Genomic DNA, 22,005 nt, shown 5'->3' with positions numbered 1-22,005 from the left:
GGTATCCGCAGTAGGAGTTCTAGAGCAGGAGGACAGCCCATCATAACAGCTGACATTACAAAATATTTTCAGTGGCTAAAACTCCTTTCCTCAAAAAGTCAATGAAAAACTCACCACAGAATGTGAGGGGCACATTATGAGAGAGAGAGGCTGGGTGCAAAACTCTGAGTATCTCAGTTCCTCAGTTTCTTTTCTCTCCTTTTTTTCAAAGTTACCTCTACTCTGGCCACACACACACTTACAATAATAAATGTGTTGAGATAATGTGGCCTGGAAACCGAATTCAGTGCTCACTTGATTAAACACTGGAATTTTGTGCGGTGCCCAGAATTGAGGTTAGCAAATGGGTTTGTCGGTTGCCAGTTTGGAAGTGCACAAAAGGAAAACAGGGAGAACACAGTGTCTTCCATAATGCTGGCTTTTCAAAGCGCTTGATGAATGTTGGTATACGTCACTCTGGATAATACGAGGTAGCTGTGGAGTCCAAATATGGCTGGAGGAGCGCTGTTTGGTGTTGTAATGACTGCCACTGAAGTGAGAACCCTGTGCAGGGCCTCTCTCAAGAGGAACACAGGCAGCTTGTCTGCTGCCTCCCCTGCTTTACTGACAATGAACTCAGTCCCGTGTCTGTCGCATGTAGTCAATTGCTGAGAAAAGCCAACAGCTCATTCAGCCCTGACACTTCACCTGCAACAGCCATTTGTAGTCAGTCAGACCACTGTTCTATATACACATTATATATATTTTATTTCGACATGCACCTGCAGCTCTTCCCTGCATACAAACGAATTCAAACAACCACACATGGTCATGTTTGCAAATGCAATTACCTAACCTTTGTTTTCTATTGTATTTCATTTTCTCTCTGTTGGTTGTGTCTGAGTGTGTATTTACTTTATAGTTGTTTATATGTTATGTTTGATTTGCTGTACCTCTGTCCTTTTGACCCCCAGGACCTCCAGACGTGGAGCAGGCATGTGAGCCCAGCGTGCGCACCTGGAGCCCCAACGCCGGCATCGAGCAGGGGGCCGTGGGACTGTCCGAGTGCCCACTGCAGGGCTGCATGCTCCAGCTAGAGTTCCCCCACCCACTGGTGCCCGACTCCCTCACTGTGTGGGTCACCTTCTTCAGCCCAGAGGAGACGGCCTTTCCCGCCATCCACAACATCCTGCTCCTGACCGTTAGTGGAAACAACCTTTCGTTGGGCCCTAGTAACGTGTTCTGTGATACGCCACTGACGCTGAAGCTGGACGTGGAGGAGGAGGTGTACGGTGTGCAGTTCTTCACCATGGAGCAGCACCTGGAGATTGATGCTACCCTGCTGGCATCTAAGCCTAACTGCCTGCTGTGCCGCCACTGCAAGCCGCTCCACCACCGACTGCTGCGCCAGCCACCATTCTCCCATGCCCCCCACGGTGTGGTGTTGAACGAACCTGCCAGGCGATACACTGACAGGTGAGGGACCAGACCGGGATGGTTAGCGGTTAACTGTCAGTTACACGCAACTTTGAATGTCTTGACTGTGTGGGTTGCACTGTATTGGCCTAACGTAGGTTAATGATACACCAGGATTGCTGCGTTCTCTGCGCAATGGGTGAGACATTGCAGAGTAAGCATTATCTCTTCACACTGCAAATTAATCTGATCTTGAGCCCAATCTCCTCACTGACCTTGGGTCGGGGAAAAAAATCATATTTTTGCACCAAGTTGTTCTTGGTCAGGGGGTGAAGCGGAGCCAAAGTTAATATGCTGAGGCAAGCGCTGCAGCTGCAGGCTGATTTAAGCCTGGGCCCTGCCTGCCTGCCCGCCTGCCTGTGTCCAGAGGAGCAGCTGGTGTGGTCTTCTTGGCCCATACTCTGTCTACCCCAGCCAGGCACCAGAGATCTGGGCTGTGGGCTCCGTATATCTCCCCTCTGGGATGGGCCTCAGCCTACCTCCCCTCTCTCTGGCTCTCTGGCCAGTCCAGTCCTGGGCGGAGTGATACTTGCACCGGTAGAATTAAGTGTTTTTGACGATTTTGACGATCTCAGAAATGTTTCGCAGTTAAATCTTATGTATTTAGGGGTCGGAAGAAATGTCTTTTAAAATCCCAAATTAGAAACCTCTGTGAAAATGTTTCCTATAAAGATAAATGTCATGATGTTTCATTGTGTTCTTTTCAAACACCCTCAGGCGTGTTGGTGGGCCACCACCAGTTTGATGGTTTCAAATCCACTGCCCAACACCCACTTCTCGAATCAAAGGTCATTCATTGCTAGCCACATTTTTGGGGGGAGTTGCTGGGGAAAACAAATGTCTTGTTGACGGCATTATCTGTGCACGGTGGCAGAGTTTTGTGCTTTACTTTCATGGAATGTGCTGACTAGATAAAGGTAGCACTCTCAGTGGCGTTGCCATGTGTTGTGCAATTTCACTATCATGCTGTCAGCATGGTTCACATAAGAAGGAAAGTGGATGATAAGACACGATAGGGTGAGTATGCCTGTTATGCAAGATAGAGAGGGTATGCCTGCGCGTAGCACATCATAATAACACCTTGTAATAAAGCATTTATAATGAATTAGTAAATAGTTTATTCATGTATTAATCATTACTTCTTCATTTGTAAATATTTGTAAGCTAGTTATTCACACATTCATAAACACATTTTCAAGTATGTCATAATGTTTCATAAGATCATTCATAAGATGTTGAATATAGATCTTTATAAACCCGTTACTAATCATCAGTAAAGTATTTTCCCAGTATCTAAAGTGAGGGCTATTTATACTTTATAAATACTTTATAAATGTTTTGAATGCCCAGTGTCATTTCTCACAAAAAGATGGACATGTCATTGGTAGACATTCCAGCAGTACCTGATGCTCCATCATCAGGTCCTGCTCCATCCAAGGTCTCAAAATGGCCCCTGGAACATATCAATGGTTAAACAATAAGCACACAATACAGAGGATGTTTAAGAAAATATATTAAACATTTCATTCCAAAGCAGTCACACTGTTGTAGTAGTGTGATGTGTAACTTCATACACAGTCTATGCTGAGTAAAGTAATGTTTTTCTTCCGAAAATGCTTACATTACTGTTTATTACTGTTTAACTTTTCTACCAAAACCAAAGTTTGGATTGCAGTCACTCCTTCGAGCAGTTCATAGACTGCTTATGAAGTAAGAAAACAAATATCTGAACATCTGATTTTGCTGAACTATCCTAATTACATTTAAAGAGTTACTACCATTAAAAGACCAGTAAAAGTGCAGCCCCCCAAAAATTGTATGTGGTTAAAATACTGAAGCACTGGAAGCATTTAAAGGTTATACATATAACATTTCTATCTTCAAATACCTCTAAATGTCAATCACATATCAGTAGTAATGAAGGGATAAACATCCATTTGAGAAAAATTGTCTGGTCCCGCCAGCTGTTGGGTGCAGGCTACATCTCCCTGTTTAATGATTCGTTGGTTCGCGAGGTTGACAAAATTGGCAAAACATTGGCATTACAACTCTTCCTCATGCCCTTGCAACAGTTGTTTTACAACAGTTTTTGTGAAAATATGTTTCCTTAAACATCCTGTACTGTGTGCTTATTCTTTGATATGCTTGATATGCTCCAGGCTATTGGAATTGTTTTAAGATGGTCATACCAAGGACCTTTTAGATATTTGATTTTTGAATTTTAGGACCCCTGTAGGTATCAAAAAATATTCAACTAAATTATTTGATGAAACATTGAATTTGGCCTTACTGCTATTAGCCCCTAGAAACACATTGAATAACAGATTCATACATGGAACAAAAGATCATACATGGAACAAGAAATCAAATGAGTATGTTGTAAAGTGTCTGTCCTTTACCTGAGAGATATAAGAAAGGTCAGAAAAAAAATACAGTGGAATTATCCGTATACCTTTGACGTGTAAATGCCCCATTCCCTTCCATTCATTCTTCATCCCGGTACCGGATTACCTTCAGATGAGTCCTGTGGCACTTGTGGGGGTCGTAAAGCAAAACGTCAAGAAAAGCAAAACGGAGAGCAAAACAGAGAACACTCGTCTTTCCTTAGAGTGGTCATATTAGTTTGTAGCCCAAACCATTCAGACGCTACGTTTTCGTAAAAAGACAGATTTTTTGTCGTGTCTCCTGGCCTGACAAACAACGCTGTAGCTCTGCCACCTTCCACCGCAGATGCAAAAGGCCAACATTGGCGGATGCGGTGGTATGAGACGCAGCCCATACAAAAAACAGACATTTCTAACTTAAACAGACAGATTTTATTATGTTAATTAGATTTCGGACATCGATTAACGCGGACATCGATTAAGGAGCGTCAGGTACTGCTGGAATGTCTACCGATATTTTTGTGAGAAATGACACTGGCCGTTCAAAATAAAGTATAAATAGACTTCGCTTTAGATTAGACCCCACAAAAATACTTTACTAATGATTAGTAAATGGTTTATAAGGACCTATAATAAACATCTCATCAATGATCTCATGAATCATTACTACATACAGTTATAAATGTGTGAATAGCTAGCTTATTAACATTTACAAATGTGGGAGTAATGATTAATACATTATGAATAAACTATTTACTAATCCATTATAAATGCCTCATGACAAGATGTTATTGGAAGGTTCCTCCGCATGCACTGGTGTACTTAGTGGTATTGTGGCCACAGCAATTGCTCTTGGAGCTCTGAAGCTGGTAGAATGTCAGTTTTGAGTGTCTATTGGTGGTGCATTTTGGTCTATGGTCTTGGTGCATTTCAATGGTTTTAGTGGATTTCGATGGCCTTGGGTGGATCTTCATGGTGATGGTCAGTGTTGGCTTACTCTTTTGTTGTGTAAGAGGAGTTTGACGTCATTCCCAGAGAGAAAGGTCCAGGTCAACCCACAGCAAAGGATTCCTCATCATAGGAGTCAATCTAACACACACGCATGCATGCACGAACGCACGCACGCGAAGGCGCACTCGCGCACACACACACACACACACACACACACACACACACACACACACACACACACACACACACACACACACACACACACACACACACACACACGCACACACAAACAGATTAGATAGGGGTGGTTGAAGAACAGTTTGGGGGTCACCCAGATCTTTTGACATGTTTTGAAGTCGGCGGAAGTGTTGTGGTTGACCCAAGGTTTTTCTGCTGGAGTGTTTTGATTGACCCATGGTTAGTTTGCTGGATCGTCATGGTTCACTGGCTCCCCAGGCCTGTTTCCATAGACAGAGGGCTGACCTCCCACACTCAGCCCACTGCCCTTCCCCTGAAATGGGGCACGGAAGGGGGAGTAGAGGCCTCCCTGGCTCCCTATTCAAGGTTGGATGTATGAGAGGGTGAGGGGTGGGAGGTCAGGCTAGTGGGGGTGAGTTATGAAGGGGTGAGCAGGGGGTGGGATGGAGATGAGAGGGAGAGAGCTGGAATGTTGGACTGGTTGGGGGTAAACCATGGAGTGGTTAGGGGTGGGCTGAGAGGAGGGTTAGTGGGGGTGATGGGGGGACCCTAGCCTTCTGAGACCCCCTGGCCCATAGGCTAATCCTCTCCCTGACCTGGGTCCTCTGGGTCCTCTGGCCTGTCAGGGTCTCAAAACCTATTCAGCTCTGACGTGACGGGACCCCCCAGCCCGGGAGGGAGAGGGCAGCTGCCCCCTACGCTACCCTTTTCACTGGGACCCCTTCCCCCCGTTCTGGCCTTCTCCTTCACACTTTTATCCCCTATGTTCTCCTATGCTCTTACCCCTGTGGCCCCATGGCCCTGCTCCTCTCCTGTCAAGTCCACTGTTGCTCTAGCCCTGAGAAGACAACCTCTTCACCTCTACTCAGAGAACTCTGTTGTTTTCTCAGCTCTGACTGCTTGACTTGTAGGTTTTCTGTTTTCTTTTCGCCAGCAATACCAGATTGGGGATGTAGAATACACTTCCTAGGTATTTGTGAGAAATGTCTGTGTGCTCCAACGGTAATTGTTTTAGATCGCCTCCATGTGCGGATTATTTTCGAGGAGGTTTTTGGTTTTGTTTGTCACATATGCGTGCAAACATTTCAGACTTTTTTTCCTCCATGGCCTAAGCCCATTTTGTATAATACTGGATATGGTTTTAAAGACTCTGTCTACTGAAAATAAAACATACCACACCTCCCCCCTCCACCTAGTGGTTGAGCATTGGGCCAGTAACCGAAAGGTTGCTGGATCGAATCCCTGAGCTGACAAGGTAAAAATGTAAAAATCTGTCGATCTGCCCCTGAGCAAGGCAGTTAACCCACTGTACGCCGGGCGCCGAAGACGTGGATGTCAATTATGGCAGCCCCCCATACCTCTCTGATTCAGAGGGGTTGGGTTAAATGCGGAAGACAGATTTCAGTTGAAGGCATTCAGTTGTACAACTGACTTGGTATCCCCCTCTCCTCTTCACCTCTCTTCCTCCTCTTCTCCTCATAACACATTCTCTCTGTCTCCATGGCCCCCTCCACTCCCACAAAGCCCCACTGTGCCCTGCGCTCCCTCCGCCATCCTCTGCCTGCTCTCTGTCCATAAGGAGCAGCATTAGCACTGAGCCTTGCATAAGCTCTCTAATATGAACCATAATGGTGAGTGGCAGACAGAGGAAGTGGAGGAGGCAGCAGCGGGTCCCGGGATGTCTGGACGTCTCACCCGGATTTCCCAAGGATAAAATTGGGCCAGGTCCAAAAAGTAGATTTGGAGGGACAGTTAAGGTGGAATGTTCAGGAAAGGGTTAAGTTTCTCTTTGGGAAGCAGAGAAACCCATTTTACTGTAAAGTGCTAAATTGAAGTTTAAGGTCCATGCTGGTAAGATTCTAATGGTTGTTATGATAAAGAGGTTCCCTGTAGGGTTCCCACAATGGAGCTCCACAGGTATCTGCAGCCTCAGACTTGGGTCAAATATATACCGTATGTCAAATACTTTTAGGAACATCTATAGGGGATTTAAGGTAAAATGACTTAGCACTTTTTGTTTGACATCAATGGTTTCCATTGTTATTATTATCATTACTTATACTGTCTTTGCTGATATTCCTACTTTGGCACTGTCCATATGTTAGGTTTACTCTCCACTGTCTGATTTGGCAGAATGAGTGCACCACTCAGCAGTGAGTCACTGACGCTAGGCTAGGCCAGTGGAGCTCCTCGCTAAGTGACGTGTCAACATCTGAACCATAGGAGTGATGGAACTTCTCATACGTGTCATCAATGTGAGACAAACTGTTGGTTGACGGGGTGTCTACTGTGTAGATTGTTATTGTGCTGTATTGAGGTAATGTCTCATTCCTTATAATATAGCGGAAAATATATTGGATCTTATGATTCAAGAGAACAGATAGACGAGGCACTGCCGCCAACCCCTTGTTACTCTGTCTGAGGCTGTGCTAATATGAACATCGTCATTTGACATTGTAGAGTTACAGGACATTGAGTTAGGCTCATTGTACCAAAGAAAACAACATAAAGATGTAAGTCTGAGAGGTCCTACTGTGTAGCACTTGAATTTGTTGAAGACTTAATAGACAGGAAACCTCACATGTATGGCAGCTGTCACCATGACAAAAGGTATATTGCTTTATTTATTGTATTAAGGTTTAAACTAAGCATTTCTTCAACATCTCAGATTTTTCTGGCCTCTCATCTAATATCTTTACGGCACAAACACGCACACACACACAAACACACTTCCGCATCAATCAGGTGGTGATATCAAAAACACCTTTGAAAGGCATATTACTGTGCATTGTGCCAGACTCTAAGTCTGTGGTGAGATACGGTCTCTATTCTCACAAGGGCCTTAGGGAAGAATGTCTGGATGAACTGCAATGGAAACCGCCATGACGAAATCTTATCACGCGACAACTTGTTGGCCGTAGAACTAAAGACTTTGGAGTGGCATGGAGAATAGGAACTAGGCTTATATTGTCCCAAGAATACACATAGAATGTTTACCTACACTGGAGCTCAGTGGATGACTACAGGCTGAAATTAATCAGATGTGGTGTCACAACCACCATTTGTGTTCATCTCTATTTGCAACGATGGTATAGAATTCATCACAATACTTTTTAGAAACAAAGATATACATTGTTCTGATTACCTCTAAACAAAATATAAAGGCCCCAATCTGTTGAAGTCTTGGTCCCGCAATGTCATAAGGTGGTTTAGTGAGCTCACAAAAGCTATTTTGAAGCCCCAGGTCTGTCTGGATGGATCAGTGGTCCAGAATAGTCTCTGTGTGACCGAGTATCAGCCCAAAGTAAAGGGGCTCCCAGGGCCATAAACCACATATCTATCACCTGAATGTGTGTACACACATACACACAAATGCCTGAACCACTTCCCATCTAGATATCAGTGCTACAGATAGCCTTGAGTGATGTCAGAGTTTCCCCTCTGTGTCATGACAAAGGTGCTCTTCTTATGTAGGTCCCCCCGGAGTATATTTCACATGCAAGTTATTGTCCCTGCTGGCCCCTGGTGGCCCCAGTGTCTGTTCAGCCTCTCTTGACACTATTTGAATAGTATGTTTTATTTTCCTTTTACCTCCTTTTTTCCATTATCTACTGCATCCCAACGTTTTTTTCTCTTCGTCCTCTTCCTCCTCCTTTTTCTTTTCCCTCCAAGACCGAGGAGCATTTGGAGATGGGAGGCCGAGAGTGGTGGTTGATCTTGGCAGAGGACATGAAGGAAGCCTCAATGTGACCTGTTGCTCTGATATGAGACGCATAGTAAAAATCACCAGAGTTTGTGACGTGGCTCTCCGAGCATCGAGAATAAGTCGTCTGCCTCTCTGTCTCTCTGTCTTGCTCTGTCATTCTCTCTCTCTCCCTCTCTTTTGCTCTGTCATTCTCATCTTTTGATTCCCAGCCATCCTTCCCGCCGTTCCAGCCGATTGCCTTCTCCCGCATGGGTCACGTCCATCCGTTAGGCCCGAGCGAGAAATCACAGTGTGTGTATGTTTCTTGCCCTTGTCCCGTCCCGGGCCTGGCTTAGCCTATCACCCCCGGTGTTCTTGTCCCATCCCGGGCCTGGCTTAGCCTATCACCCCCGGTGTTCTTGTCCCATCCCGGGCCTGGCTTAGCCTATCACCCCCGGTGTTCTTGTCCCGTCCCGGGCCTGGCTTAGCCTATCACCCCCGGTGTTCTTGTCCCGTCCCGGGCCTGGCTTAGCCTATCACCCCCGGTGTTCTTGTCCCGGGCCTGGTTGGCCTATCACCCCCGGTGTTCTCTTTATGACAGATTCGGAGGAAGGGGAGAGAGAGGGCCATGGTTCTTGTTGGCGGCGTCACTCATTCTGTCGCTCCCTCTGCTCGCTCATGTGTCCTCCAGGCTCATGTCTCCCACAGCTTTCCTTTTCCAGAGGCTTGAATAATTCAATTAAGACTAAAGGATATTTGAGAATGACCCCGGAGTTGTCTCGAAGCGGGCCAAGACTGCGGAACACTGAGTAAAACAGAGCGGTAGGTCAGGTCAAACATCCCCTTTGATTGTTGATAATAATCCAGTCAAAACCCAGACCCTCAATCTCCTCCTCACTCCTACACAGCACCGGAGAACATTTGTAGGCCATACCTGCCTTTGTGTGTGTGTGTGTGTGTGTGTGTGTGGGTGTGTTTCCATTCTATCTGGGGCAGGACAGCCAATTGGAACCCCATGTTCTCTCTCCTGCTGTGGGGGAGTAGGAGAGTGACCGGGTCTTTGGGAAGAGAAGGCATGGAACACATTTCATACTGAAAACCACCATGGTAAAAAAGGCTTTCCTGCAGTAAATCTTTTGACACATTTCGAAGGCACGGGCTGTGTGTTCGGTCAGTGTGCTCTGTGCTGTGCATATGTGCGTGCAAGAGTGCATGTGTGTATATCTACGTCTGAGTGTGTGTCTTTGTCTGCATTGCGCCTCTGTCTATGTGACTGTGTGTTTGTGTGCATCTGTCTGCGCCTGTGCCTGCAATGAGCCTCCATCTGTGTGCGTGTCCGTGTGCATGTGTCTGCTTCCCTCCAAGTGTGTGTTTTATTGGATGTGAGCAACTCCATTCCCAGCAGTGTCCCGGTCAGAACAGAGCTAAATCCATGCATAAAAAGGCAGCCCGGGCCATTCATGTTCAGGGCTCATTTGAATGATTTGTTTTGCCACTTAATAAACGTGACTGCTTCCCTGGCCATTAGTGCCGACACCTCCTAAGTCTGCCGATGGCGGCTGGAAGAGAAGGGGAAGGGAAGGGGCGAGGAAGGGGAAGGCTCTGGCCTCGTGTGAACCCATCTGTGAGTGCGATGGATGCCACAGCCATTGCAGCGGCTCTGGAACACAGGGCCGCTACAGTGTGTGTGTGTGTGTGTGTGTGTATTGTTTTGTTGTCGGGGAGTTGCCCGTAATCAACAGGCAAGGACTTATGTTTCCCAGAGGGGGATAGACGTAAATGCTAATAATGAGGGAATTGTGAGTGTTTTTGTTTAACTATCCTTGTGGATACCAGAAGTCCTCACAAGGATAGTAAAACAAGGACAATTCGGACAAGTGTAATACTGTGTGTGTGTGTGTGTGTGTGTGTGTGTGTGTGTGTGTGTGTGTGTGTGAGCTCAGAGGTGTGAGTAATACCAAAGAAATTCAGAAATGAATTGGACTTGATGGTCTATGTGGTTCTATTAACTGGCATTCTATAACATCTTCCCTGTTATTCTGTCTCCTGGAAAATCCTCTCCAAACATGAACCAGCAACTCTCATGATGATAACTGACCATTAAATCAAGCACAATCAAAACCAAGGCCAACCACATGCATCCAGTATCTCCTGATTCCCTTGGCACATTCATTGTAGGTTGTCCAATCAAAAACTCATCTTTTGACCAATGGGTAAAATGATATGTTAGTTGTGTAGATAATCATCTAAGAAAACCAATGGTTCAAACATCATGTCTTTATCATAATCCGTTCAAAAAAAATTGGAGTGTCTACCCTTTTAGGATGGCCAGGATTAGGGTGACTAAATCAACGGAGGCCAGAGAAATAAAGTTGTAAAAAATCTGGAAAATAGCAAGGCGTCAGCTAGGCTGGAAGCTGTGTGAGAATTAAGGCTTACAGTTGAACTCGGTCTTTCTTCTCAAATCCAGAAGTCATAAAACTATATAGAGGTAAGATGGATATCGATTTTGAGACATGATATGTAATATTTTCATATTTTAGTATACCCTATTCATATTAATGCAAAGTTCCTGTTATTTTTTGAAGAATTCTCACATAAACAAACTTTTCTCTGAATTGTCAATGGAGCACAGAGCATACAGCAAGCTTTTTATTTTCAAAACCTTTTACATTTAATTCAGCTCGTGTCATGCTAATTTTGCTATTTGCAACCCTTGGAAACAACTTGGAAGACGACGACCACAAAATCTAAAATTCTCAAAAGTTTCAGCGAGAAAGCTGCACCGCTTTGTCAACAGAGCTCGGTGCTATTATCGAGTGCATTATGTTACGAAATCCGACTTTTTGCATACAATGTTAATGATACGTTAGAGAAAGACCCCACTGAACAATTCAGAAAATGAAGAATCATATTTGTCTTGGTAAAATGTATTTTATAACATAAGGAAGTGAAATGCCATCACCACTGGGCAGAGTGGGTAGACACCCTATTTATTGTATCGTAGGCTACAGTGTTGAGATATCCTGCTGGCTCGGACCGCAGAGAGCACACTGATGCAGAGCTATGCAGCTGGATGTTTTTTTAACTCCCATCTTGTTTTTGGCCTGCGCGGGCCATATTGTATTACACCCACTGAAAGCAGTGCTGAAGCCCCTCGCCAGATGTTTGTTTGTGTCCAAGTGTCCTCGGAGTGGGGCGGAAGGAGAGGTGTACAGCTGAGTATACTGTGGCCCCGTGGCTGTTCCCTCACCTCTATACCTAAACACACACAGATGCACAAAAGGCATACACACACACACACACACACGCATGCGCGCACACACACACACACCCGCATGCGCGCACACACACACACACACACACACACACACACACACACACACACACATGCTGCGGTCACAGTGACCAGCACGCCTTGACTTTTTATTCGAATGTGAACTCACTTTGTCTGTCTGTGTGGAGCGGCTCCATAGATATATCACTTACAGCACAACATAGTAGGAGGGGGAGAGGCAGGAACCCATACAGCCAGTAGGGACAGAGGTGTGGCGAAAGAGTGTGTGAATACTGTGCCATTTTCCTCAATATAATGCAATTGAAACCTACTGTAACAGTCATACCCATCCTCACCCTGCTCATTAATCAATCAATCAAATTGATTTATAAAGTGCTTTTTACATCAGCCGATGTCACAAAGTGCTGTACAGAAACCCAGCCTAAAACCCCAACAGCAAGCAATGCAGATGTGGAAGCACGGTGGCTAGGAAAAACTCCCTAGAAAGGCCAGAACCTTGGAAGAAACCTAGAGATGAACCAGGCTCTGAGGGGTGGCCAGTCCTCTTCTGGCTGTGCCGGGTGGAGATTATAACAGAACATGGCCAAGATGTTCAAACGTTCATAGATGACCATCAGGGTCAGATAATAATAATCACAGTGGTTGTAGAGGGTGCAATAGGACAGCACCTCAGGAGTAAATGTCAGTTGGCTTTTCATAGCCGATCATTCAGAGTTAGAGACAGCGGGTGCAGTAGAGAGAGAGTCCAAATCAGCAGGTCTGGGACAAGGTAGCACATCCAGTGGACAGGTCAGGGTTCCATAGCCGCAGGCAGAACAGTTGAAACTGGAGCAGCAGCATGACCAGGTGGACTGGGGACAGCAAGGAGTCATCAGGCCAGGTAGTCCTGATGCATGGTCCTAGGGCTCAGGTCCTCCGAGAGAAGAGAGAGAGAAAGAGAGAGAGAATTAGAGGGAGCATACTTAAATTCACACAGGACACCGGATGAGACAGGAGAAATATTCCAGATATAGCAGACTGACCCTAGCCCCCCGACACATAAACTATCGCAGCATAAATACTGGCGGCTGAGACAGGAGCGGTCGGGAGACACTGTGGCCCTGTCCGACGATACCCCCAGAGAGTGTACACCTACCCCAGGCAGGATATAACCCCACCCACTTTGCCAAAGCACAGCCCCCAAACCACTAGAGGGATATCTTCAACCACCAACCTACTACCCTGAGACAAGGTCGAGTATAGCCCACGAAGATCTCCCCCCACGGCACAAACCCGAGGGGGGCGCCAACCCGGACAGGAAGATCACATCAGTGACTCAACCCACTCAAGTGAAGCATGGACGAGCACCAGTAAGCCAGTGACTCAGCCCCCGTAATAGGGTTAGAGGCAGAGAATCCCAGTGGAGAGAGGGGAACCGGCCAGGCAGAGACAGCAAGGGTGGTTCGTCGCTCCAGTGCCTTTCTGTTCACCTTCACACCTCTGGGCTAGACTACACTCAATCATAGGACCTACTGAAGAGATGAGTCTTCAATAAAGACTTAAAGGTCGAGACCGAGTTTGCGTCTGTCACATGGATAGGCAGACCATTCCATAAAAATGGAGCACAATAGGAGAAAGCCCTTCCTCCAGCTGTTTGCTTAGAAATTCTAAGGACAGTAAGGAGGCCTGCGTCTTGTGACCGTAGCGCACGTGTAGGTATGTACGGCAGAACCAAATCGGAAAGATTGGTAGGAGCAAGCCCATGTAATGCTTTGTAGGTTAGCAGTAAAACCTTGAAATCAGCCCTAGCCTTAACAGGAAGCCAGTGTAGAGAGGCTAGCACTGGAGTTATATATTCACATTTTTTTGGTTCTACTCAACATTCTTGCAGCCGTGTTTAGCACTAACTGGAGTTTATTTGGTGCTTTATCCGTGTAGCCGGAAAGTAGAGCATTATGGTAGTCTAATCTACAAGTGACAAAAGCATGAATGAATTTATCTGCATCATTATTGGACAGAAATGTTCTGATTTTTGCAATGTTATGAAGATGGAAAAAAGCTGTCCTTGAAACATTCTTGATATGTTCATCAAAAGAGAGATCAGGGTCCAGAGTAATGCCGAGGTCCTTCACAGTTTTATTTGAGATGACTGTAGAACCATCAAGATTAATTTTCAGATCCAACAGAAGATCTCTTTGTTTCTTGGGACCTAAAACTAGCATCTTTGTTTGCCGCCATCCACTTGCCGCCATCCACTTCCTTATGTCTGAAATACAGGCTTCCACGGAGGGCAATTTTGGGGCTTCACCATGTTTCATTGAAATGTACAGCTGTTTATTGTCCGCATAACAGTAAAAGTTAACATTATGTTTCCGAATGATATCACCAAGAGATAAAATATATAGTGAAAACAATAGTGGACCTAAAACGGAACATTGAGGAACATCGAAATTTACAGTTGATTTGTCAGAAGAAAAACCATCCACAGAGACAAACTGATATCTTTCCGACAGATAAAACCAGGCCAGAACTTGTCTGTGTCGACCAATTTGGGTTTCCAATCTCTCCAAAAGAATGTTGTGATCGATGGTATCAAAAGCAGCACTAAGGTCTAGGAGCACGAGGACAGATGCAGAGCCTTGGTCTGACGCCATTAAAAGGTAATTTACCACCTTCACGAGTGCAGTCTCAGTGCATTGATCTGAGCCTTGATCGTACAGAGCCTTTATGGACCTCTCTTTGTAGGTTACTGGAATTTGTTCTTATAGGACTGAACTCAAACTGATGCGTAAAACACACATTTTGTCAATGGGACATGTGTGTGGAAAATCAAGTTCCACACACAGATCTTAAGTTAGGATTCGTCCTTAATTGCTCTTGGTTTTTTACATTTACATTTTTTACATTTTAGTCATTTAGCAGACGCTCTTATCCAGAGCAACTTACAGTAGTGAATGCATACATTTCATACATTCTTTTAAAAAAAAATTTTTTAATCTGTACTGGTCCCCCTGTGGGAATCGAACCCACAACCCTGGCGTTGCAAACACCATGCTCTACCAACTGAGCCACACGGGACCTTTTTCTAGGGCCGCTAGTCTTGGCCACTATATCACTACTCTAGGTCAGTGGGCTGAAGGTCTATTATCTGTGTATGTTTGTAGAGATGTGGTGCCAGCTAAAGGCTTATTCTCTGTGTACGTTTGTAGAGATGTGGTGCCAGCTAAAGGCTTATTCTCTGTGTACGTTTGTAGAGATGTGGTGCCAGCTAAAGGCTTATTCTCTGTGTATGTTTGTAGAGATGTGGTGCCAGCTAAAGGCTTATTCTCTGTGTATGTTTGTAGAGATGTGGTGCCAGCTAAAGGCTTATTCTCTGTGTACGTTTGTAGAGATGTGGTGCCAGCTAAAGGCTTATTCTCTGTGTACGTTTGTAGAGATGTGGTGCCAGCTAAAGGCTTATTCTCTGTGTACGTTTGTAGAGATGTAGTGCCAGCTAAAGGCTTATTCTCTGTGTATGTTTGTAGAGATGTGGTGCCAGCTAAAGGCTTATTCTCTGTGTACGTTTGTAGAGATGTGGTGCCAGCTAAAGGCTTATTCTCTGTGTACGTTTGTAGAGATGTGGTGCCAGCTAAAGGCTTATTCTCTGTGTGTGTTTTGAAGAGATATGGTGCCAGCTAAAGATTGCTCCCCTATATGTGTGTGTGTGTGTGTGCGTGCGGCTGCGCGTGCGTGTGCATGTGTTTCCATTTTATCTGGGGCAGGACAGCTAAAGTTTTCATCTGTGTGTGTCTTTAGGGACGTGGTACCAAGCAGTGTGTACACCTACCAGGTCCAAACCATCTCAGCCCGCAGTGAGAGTGAACCCTCCCCACCCCTCACCCACCAGCTTGGGGCACCATACTGCGGAGACGGACGCATCCAGAGGTAACGTGTGTGTGTGTGTGTTTGCATGTCTGCGTGCTTGCGTGTGAGTGTTCTCCCAGTAACAGTCTCCTGTCTGCCTGTCTGTCTGCCTGTCTGTCTGTCTGTCTGTCTGTCTGTCTGTCTGTCTGTCTGTCTGTCTGTCTGTCTGTCTGTCTGTCTTTTCTGTCTGTCTGTCTCTCAGGTCCCAGGGAGAGGAGTGTGATGATATGAACTCCATGAATGGAGACGGCTGCTCCAGCCAGTGTAAGAAGGAGCCTTTCTTCAACTGTGTCGGTACGTCCTCCTCAGCACCATCAACATGTCAAAATAGAGACATTTTAACCATTGTAGTTATTTGTCCCTAGAGTTAACATCTTAGTTATACGGTATGTCACTTATGGTGACATATTTTCTAAATGTCACGGACACACAACCAATCGAATATAAATAACTGTTATTTAACATAGTGGCTGGTTCTATGACTTAAAATGAATTATTGTCCACAACTGACACAGTATGCATGCTTCAAAAGGTGATTAATTGGTAAGACAGAAAAATACCATTTCCATCCCCATTGAGATCTCTATGAGGGCGGAACTACACAGACACATTTTGCTTTCCATTCCAATTTGACGATTTCATTGGTCCCTTGAACTTAGCAAGGTTATTTTGATTGGCCAGCTGTTACGGCAGTTCCTGTGCCTCTTATCGGTAGGAGGACTCTCCAGTGTGTGTGGTTGAGAGGCGTATGAGTTGTGGGGAGATGTGAGTAACATGCTAGTCACACGCTGGCTCTGTGAGTGACAGCGGCGAGGCATTCGCTAGTTTCACATCTGTGTCTGGGACTTGTCCAAGGGCTTGATGCGTTTCTCATAAGAGCAGATGCCATTGTGTATCATGGTCATGTTGATGTCTCGCTGAGAGTCTGGAAAGGATTGTCGTTTGAAGAGAGAATAAACAACTTCATTCAGTGGATTGGATTCTCTGGCGTCCTCGTCAGTCACTGTTTGGTCAATAGATGGATGATTTCCTGTCCTCCTTCGAGTGATTATTTTTCTCTTCCTCTCCTGTTTTTTCACACAATAAAAAGTCCCATTGTGTCATAGCTGATCTCGCCTCGTCGAGTGATGTGTTTGTATGTGCACGGCAGCGTTGTTTTCCATTGACCGCAGCGCTCTGGGATATGTGTGTGACTGCCTGACATATTCCTAGTTTTTGTGTGGAAATCGGACACTATAATGAAGGGACCTTCTGTCTGTCGGTTTGCCTGTTGAACGAGCGGCTAACACAGAGCATGGTGCAGCCTGACGTGCTCTCAGGCTAGGGAGAAGGGACAGATACTGTACACATACTGTTGCCATAAGGGAATAAATTAAATGTGTATAGGCTGAGGGAAGTTGACTGGGTTCCCTTGTTGAATAGAGTCATGGTACTGCTTCACAGAACAGCTCTCGTTCTCTCTGGCCTCCCCCTCTTTATCTATCTATTCCCAACATTATTCAGCCTCTTTCTACGTCCTTGTTTTCCTCTGTAACCCTTTCTTTCTTCTCCTCTCTCTTCTGGTTCATCAATTTTATCATCGTTTCCCTCCTGAACTCAATCACCTCTTCTCTCAGTCTCTCTCAGTCTCTCTTTCTCTATCTCTCTCTGTTTTTCACTCTCTCAGTTTCTTTCTCTCTCTTCCTCTCACACCTTTTCTCTCTCTACCTCTCATTCCCTTTCACTCTCCATCCGTTTGGAGTGGCAGAAGTGAATTCTATATGCCCCCTCTGCAGCCCCTCGTTTCAACATCGTCAGAGCAGAGTACAGCACTAAGCGGAGCAGAGCTGGGGAGGGCTGGAATTTCGAGGAGGCCCAGCCAACTTGGCACGGAATGCCGCCTTCCCCTTAACTGGAACCCCGACACTGTGAGAGCACACGCACATCCCAGCCTCCTCTAGCCCAGCTCCAGCCCCAACTCCAGCCCCAACTCCAGCCCCAGACCCAGCTCCAGCTCCAACTCCAGCCCCAACTCCAGCCCCAACTCCAGCCCCAGCTCCAGCTCCAGCCCCAGCTCCAGCCCCAACTCCGGGTGGGATGTCTTGAAAAGCCATACTGGTGTATCCTCCTGCCTGGTCTCTCTCTCTCAACTCTCTCTCTAAAATAAAACAGAAACGATCCTAATCTGTCAAGTTCATCAGATAGTGTTACGCTCCTGGAGGCCCTACTCTTTCCCAGCCTTCCCCTGCAGTAGAGGGCACCCCTTGAGTGTTACTTTATTTATGCAGACATCCCATTTCTGTCAACTGAAACGAAAACAATGATGGGAGACAAGCGAGGGAAAGCTGGAACTGCTGAGAGGGCAGAGAGGGCAGCCATGTTTACACTCTGTGAGAGGGGAGGGGGAGGAGGTGAGAAGAGGAGGAGGTGAGAGAGATGGATTTTAAAATACTGCCACTGTTGATACATTGTACTCTTAGAGAGAAACTGATTTTTAAGTTGTGCAGCAATGGAGTTGTATCTTGTGGGATGTGTTTGCCACTCACTGTTGGTCAGTATCTGAGAGATCTGTCTCCATGTTACCCAAGATGCCTTGTGTGCTTGAGGAAAAAGATCCCTTCGATAATGGACTCGTCCACTTACCAGTCCTCAAAGCACACACTCTAACAAATATATATATATTCCATTTAGCAGACGCTTTTATGCATGCATACATTTACATATGGGTGGCCCGGGGAATCGAACCCACAACCCTGGCAGTGTAAGCACCATACTCTACTAACTAAGCAACAGAGGACTACACAGTCAAACATTAAAAGTGTGATAAATGTACCTGTTTCTCAACTTTGTAAAGTGGGGTTCTTCCTTGTGTCACAGCTGGCCTATCAAAAGACTTTTAAAACCACAAATAGATCGAAAGTTCTGAAAAATCTATAGATATTTATTTTAAAACAGAGTATAAAATACCGACCATGCTAAAAGTGCGTATTTAAACAAATAAAAGCTTTTTATCCTAAACAGATAGCATGCCGAGCTTCCTCTATCCCCATGCTGAATGCTCTCTACCAAATAGTTTTGGGACCTCATGAATAAAGCAGGAATAATCATTGAGGTGTGGTACAGTAGTGAGTGTGGCCTAAACATCCAACACAAGACAAGACAATAAACCAAGACAAGATCAACTATTAGCAAATGCAGTTGATAGCTAAAGTGCAATGGATAAGCTATGATATATATATTGCGTAATCTGGGCCCAGTTCAACAAGTTCATTGACATCAACACTAACAGTTTTGAAACAGTATTCAAGTTCATTCAGATAAACACATTTACCTCCACACAATCCAAACGGTTTAAGAGCGAACATTAAGATTGAATCTCTTCACACTTCTCTCTTCTCTCCCTCCCTCCAGAGGAGCCCAGTATGTGTTACTTCTACGATGGTGACGGAGTGTGTGAGGACTTTGAGCGGGAGACCAGCGTGAGGGACTGTGGCCTGTATACCCCCAGTGGCTTCTTGGACCAGTGGGCCACAGCCGTGCACGTGTCCCACCAGGAGAGTCTCTACTGCCCTGGCGAGGTGGCCGCCGGCTACCCTGCTGTCACTAAGGTACTTCCTTAATGTTATAAAAAAAACGTTTACCCCTTTTTTGTGGTATCCAATTGGTAGTTACAGTCTTGTCCCATCCCATACGGACTTGGGACAGGCGAAGGTTGAGAGCCGTGCGTCCTCTGAAACACAACCCAGCCAAGTCACACTGCTTCTTGACACAATGCCCGCTTAACCCGGAAGCCAGCCGCACCAATGTGTTGGAGGAAACACTGCACCTGGCGACCATGTCAGCGTGCACTGCACCCGGCGACCATGTCAGCATGCACTGCACCCGGCCTGCCAAAGGAGTCACTAGTGTGAGAAGGGACAAGAACATCCCTGCCAACCAAACGCTCCCCTAACCCAGACAACACCGCCCCATGGGTCTCCCGGTTGCAGCCGGCTGCAACAGAGTCTGGACTTGAACCCAAGATCTCTAGTGGCACAGCTAGCACTGCAATTCAGTGCTTTAAACTACTGCTCCACTTGGGAGGCCCAGGTACTTCCTTAATGTACATCCATAATCTACGCCACACCACATTATAGGTAGTGTTCAATAGGGCACTCAACAGAAAACATTTTAAACACTTTGCAACAAAATTGGTGTTTGTTATTGGACTAGTCCAAGTAGTCCCTCCAATTTTTCAGCACCAAGTGGTTTTAACACTGACATGGTTTTCCATAAGTGGTTATGACAGACAGATAATGGTAGCCAATTTAATGTGTACATGCCACCTCACATTACCTCGTTGAATATTTTTGGTACAATTATTTAGCTACTTATGAATGTCTGTATCTGTTACTGTGAGCTGAGTCTATGTTCAGGGGCTTGTAAGGTCACGAAGACAACGGATGTCTACACTTCACCTTGACAGGACCCCATGATGTCAGCATTTTGTTTGGGAAGTTTATTGCGCTTTCTCATCTCAGAAGTCTCCAGCTTTTCTTTTTGGGGGGAGGAAACTGAGCCCGAAAAGCTCTTGAAAACGTTATCTGATTCATTTTTGGCCCCGGGGTGTTGTAAAGAGAGAGCTGTCTGTTGTCTGAGGTGAAGTTTATAGCTTTCATTAATGTAATGCTTATGGAGGACAGGAGAAGATATCATTGATTCCACTCAGAGACTCTGGGGCCATTGATCTGTTGCTGTCTTGGGACACAGGGAATCACTGAGTGCCAAAAACACACTACACAGAGAACAACTGCATTAGGTTCTGTCTTATTGAACCTCTCTCTGCTCTACAAGCCGTTACCACAATGTTATTAGATTGGATTTAATGATTAACAAAGTGTTATTTAATTGGAGGCAGGCTTATTAAAGGACCCCACCAAAGGGCAACGTAACTCATGTTCTAGAGTGGAAAAGCTTGATCAGGTTCCACCTCGGAAGAATGACGCAGGTTACTTATACATATTAATGAATTGGGGGTGGGAAGGAACGTCGTGGTGATTTCTCCCTTCAAATAGGGCACTGACAGCTATCAGTGTAGCTAGCTAGCATGCTAACCTTATCTAGCTAGCTAATGTTACCTGTTGTTGCTGTCTTGTTTATTTTTACTACACCATATTCAAAAGATTTGCCAGCTTGCTAGGGATATGGCTGGCTATGGCTGGAGCTGGGTTTGTCATAAGCATTTAAGGGAAAACTTTTCCAACAGATGAAAACTAGTATCTTTGACTTCACCAATATAGTTGTGGCATTTTCCATAAATTGTGACTGTGAATCAGCTAAAGAAATAGTAATAAGATGACTCTCCGGTAATATGGATAACTGTTGAAAGGTTGACATGCGTTTTTCTTCATTGTATTGGACACGGACGGTGCAACATTTGGTAGGTAGGCTGCTGGCAGGCTTTGGCTGCAGTACAGAAAAGCCAAATCAGCCCACGCTCATAGTTCTCATAGGGGAAGTGAAATGATAGTCTACAATGACTTTGCTCAAGATGCACACCGCAAATGACATGTAACATCACCCTGAGCACATCAGACACAAAACACCAATACAAATGTGACAACAGCACAACAAAATAGATAAACAAGTTCCTTGAATTTTCTTTTGCAGCTTCCTTTTCATTATAGGACAGACACTTGTGGTTTCTAGCTGCACCAATCAAAGCAGTGGAGTGTGTAGTGAAACAGTAGTGAATGGTAAAAACCATTCATCTTGGGGCGACGGGGGGAGAGGGGTTCCAAAATGAAATCATATCACGCAATTTTACAATTTCTAAAATGATCATATATATTTTTTAATACAGACTAGCAAAAAAATTATAGCAAATTGACAAATTATGCAATGGATTATGATAATTTTCTGGTAAAAAAGTGGAGGTGCAAAAACATGCGTTTGAATTTGCTCCATGGCTCAGGCGGCCAAGTGGACGCACGGCTGTTTGGCTCAGCTCAGTCGCAAAGAGGAAGAAGTTTGCAGCTGTTTCTGATTAATAAAAAATGTCATAAAATCCAGCCCTGAAGCGAAATTTAGTCTGGAAATTATTTTCACAGTATATCATAACAAAACGCGCGGCATTGACACGATTTCCATGAATGTCCCATTTCGGATTTCCCACTTCAAGCCCAAATATATCA

The 22,005-nt window shown here is 45.3% G+C and overlaps 1 protein-coding gene across 1 annotated transcript in view; it reads left to right on the top strand.

Moving 5' to 3' along the window:
• Positions 1-22,005, top strand: part of LOC115159544 (pappalysin-1-like) — a 122,469-nt gene that overhangs the window by 29,674 nt on the left and 70,790 nt on the right. Inside the window, exons 7-10 of the mRNA XM_029709362.1 lie at positions 954-1,455; positions 15,746-15,874; positions 16,056-16,147; positions 19,244-19,440. Of these exons, the coding sequence (XP_029565222.1) occupies positions 954-1,455; positions 15,746-15,874; positions 16,056-16,147; positions 19,244-19,440 (920 nt within the window). The remainder of the gene's footprint in view (positions 1-953; positions 1,456-15,745; positions 15,875-16,055; positions 16,148-19,243; positions 19,441-22,005) is intronic.

This window comes from Salmo trutta, chromosome 23, assembly GCF_901001165.1.
Source record: "Salmo trutta chromosome 23, fSalTru1.1, whole genome shotgun sequence".
NCBI lineage: Eukaryota > Metazoa > Chordata > Actinopteri > Salmoniformes > Salmonidae > Salmo > Salmo trutta.
This window is presented reverse-complemented; position numbering and strand designations above follow the sequence as displayed.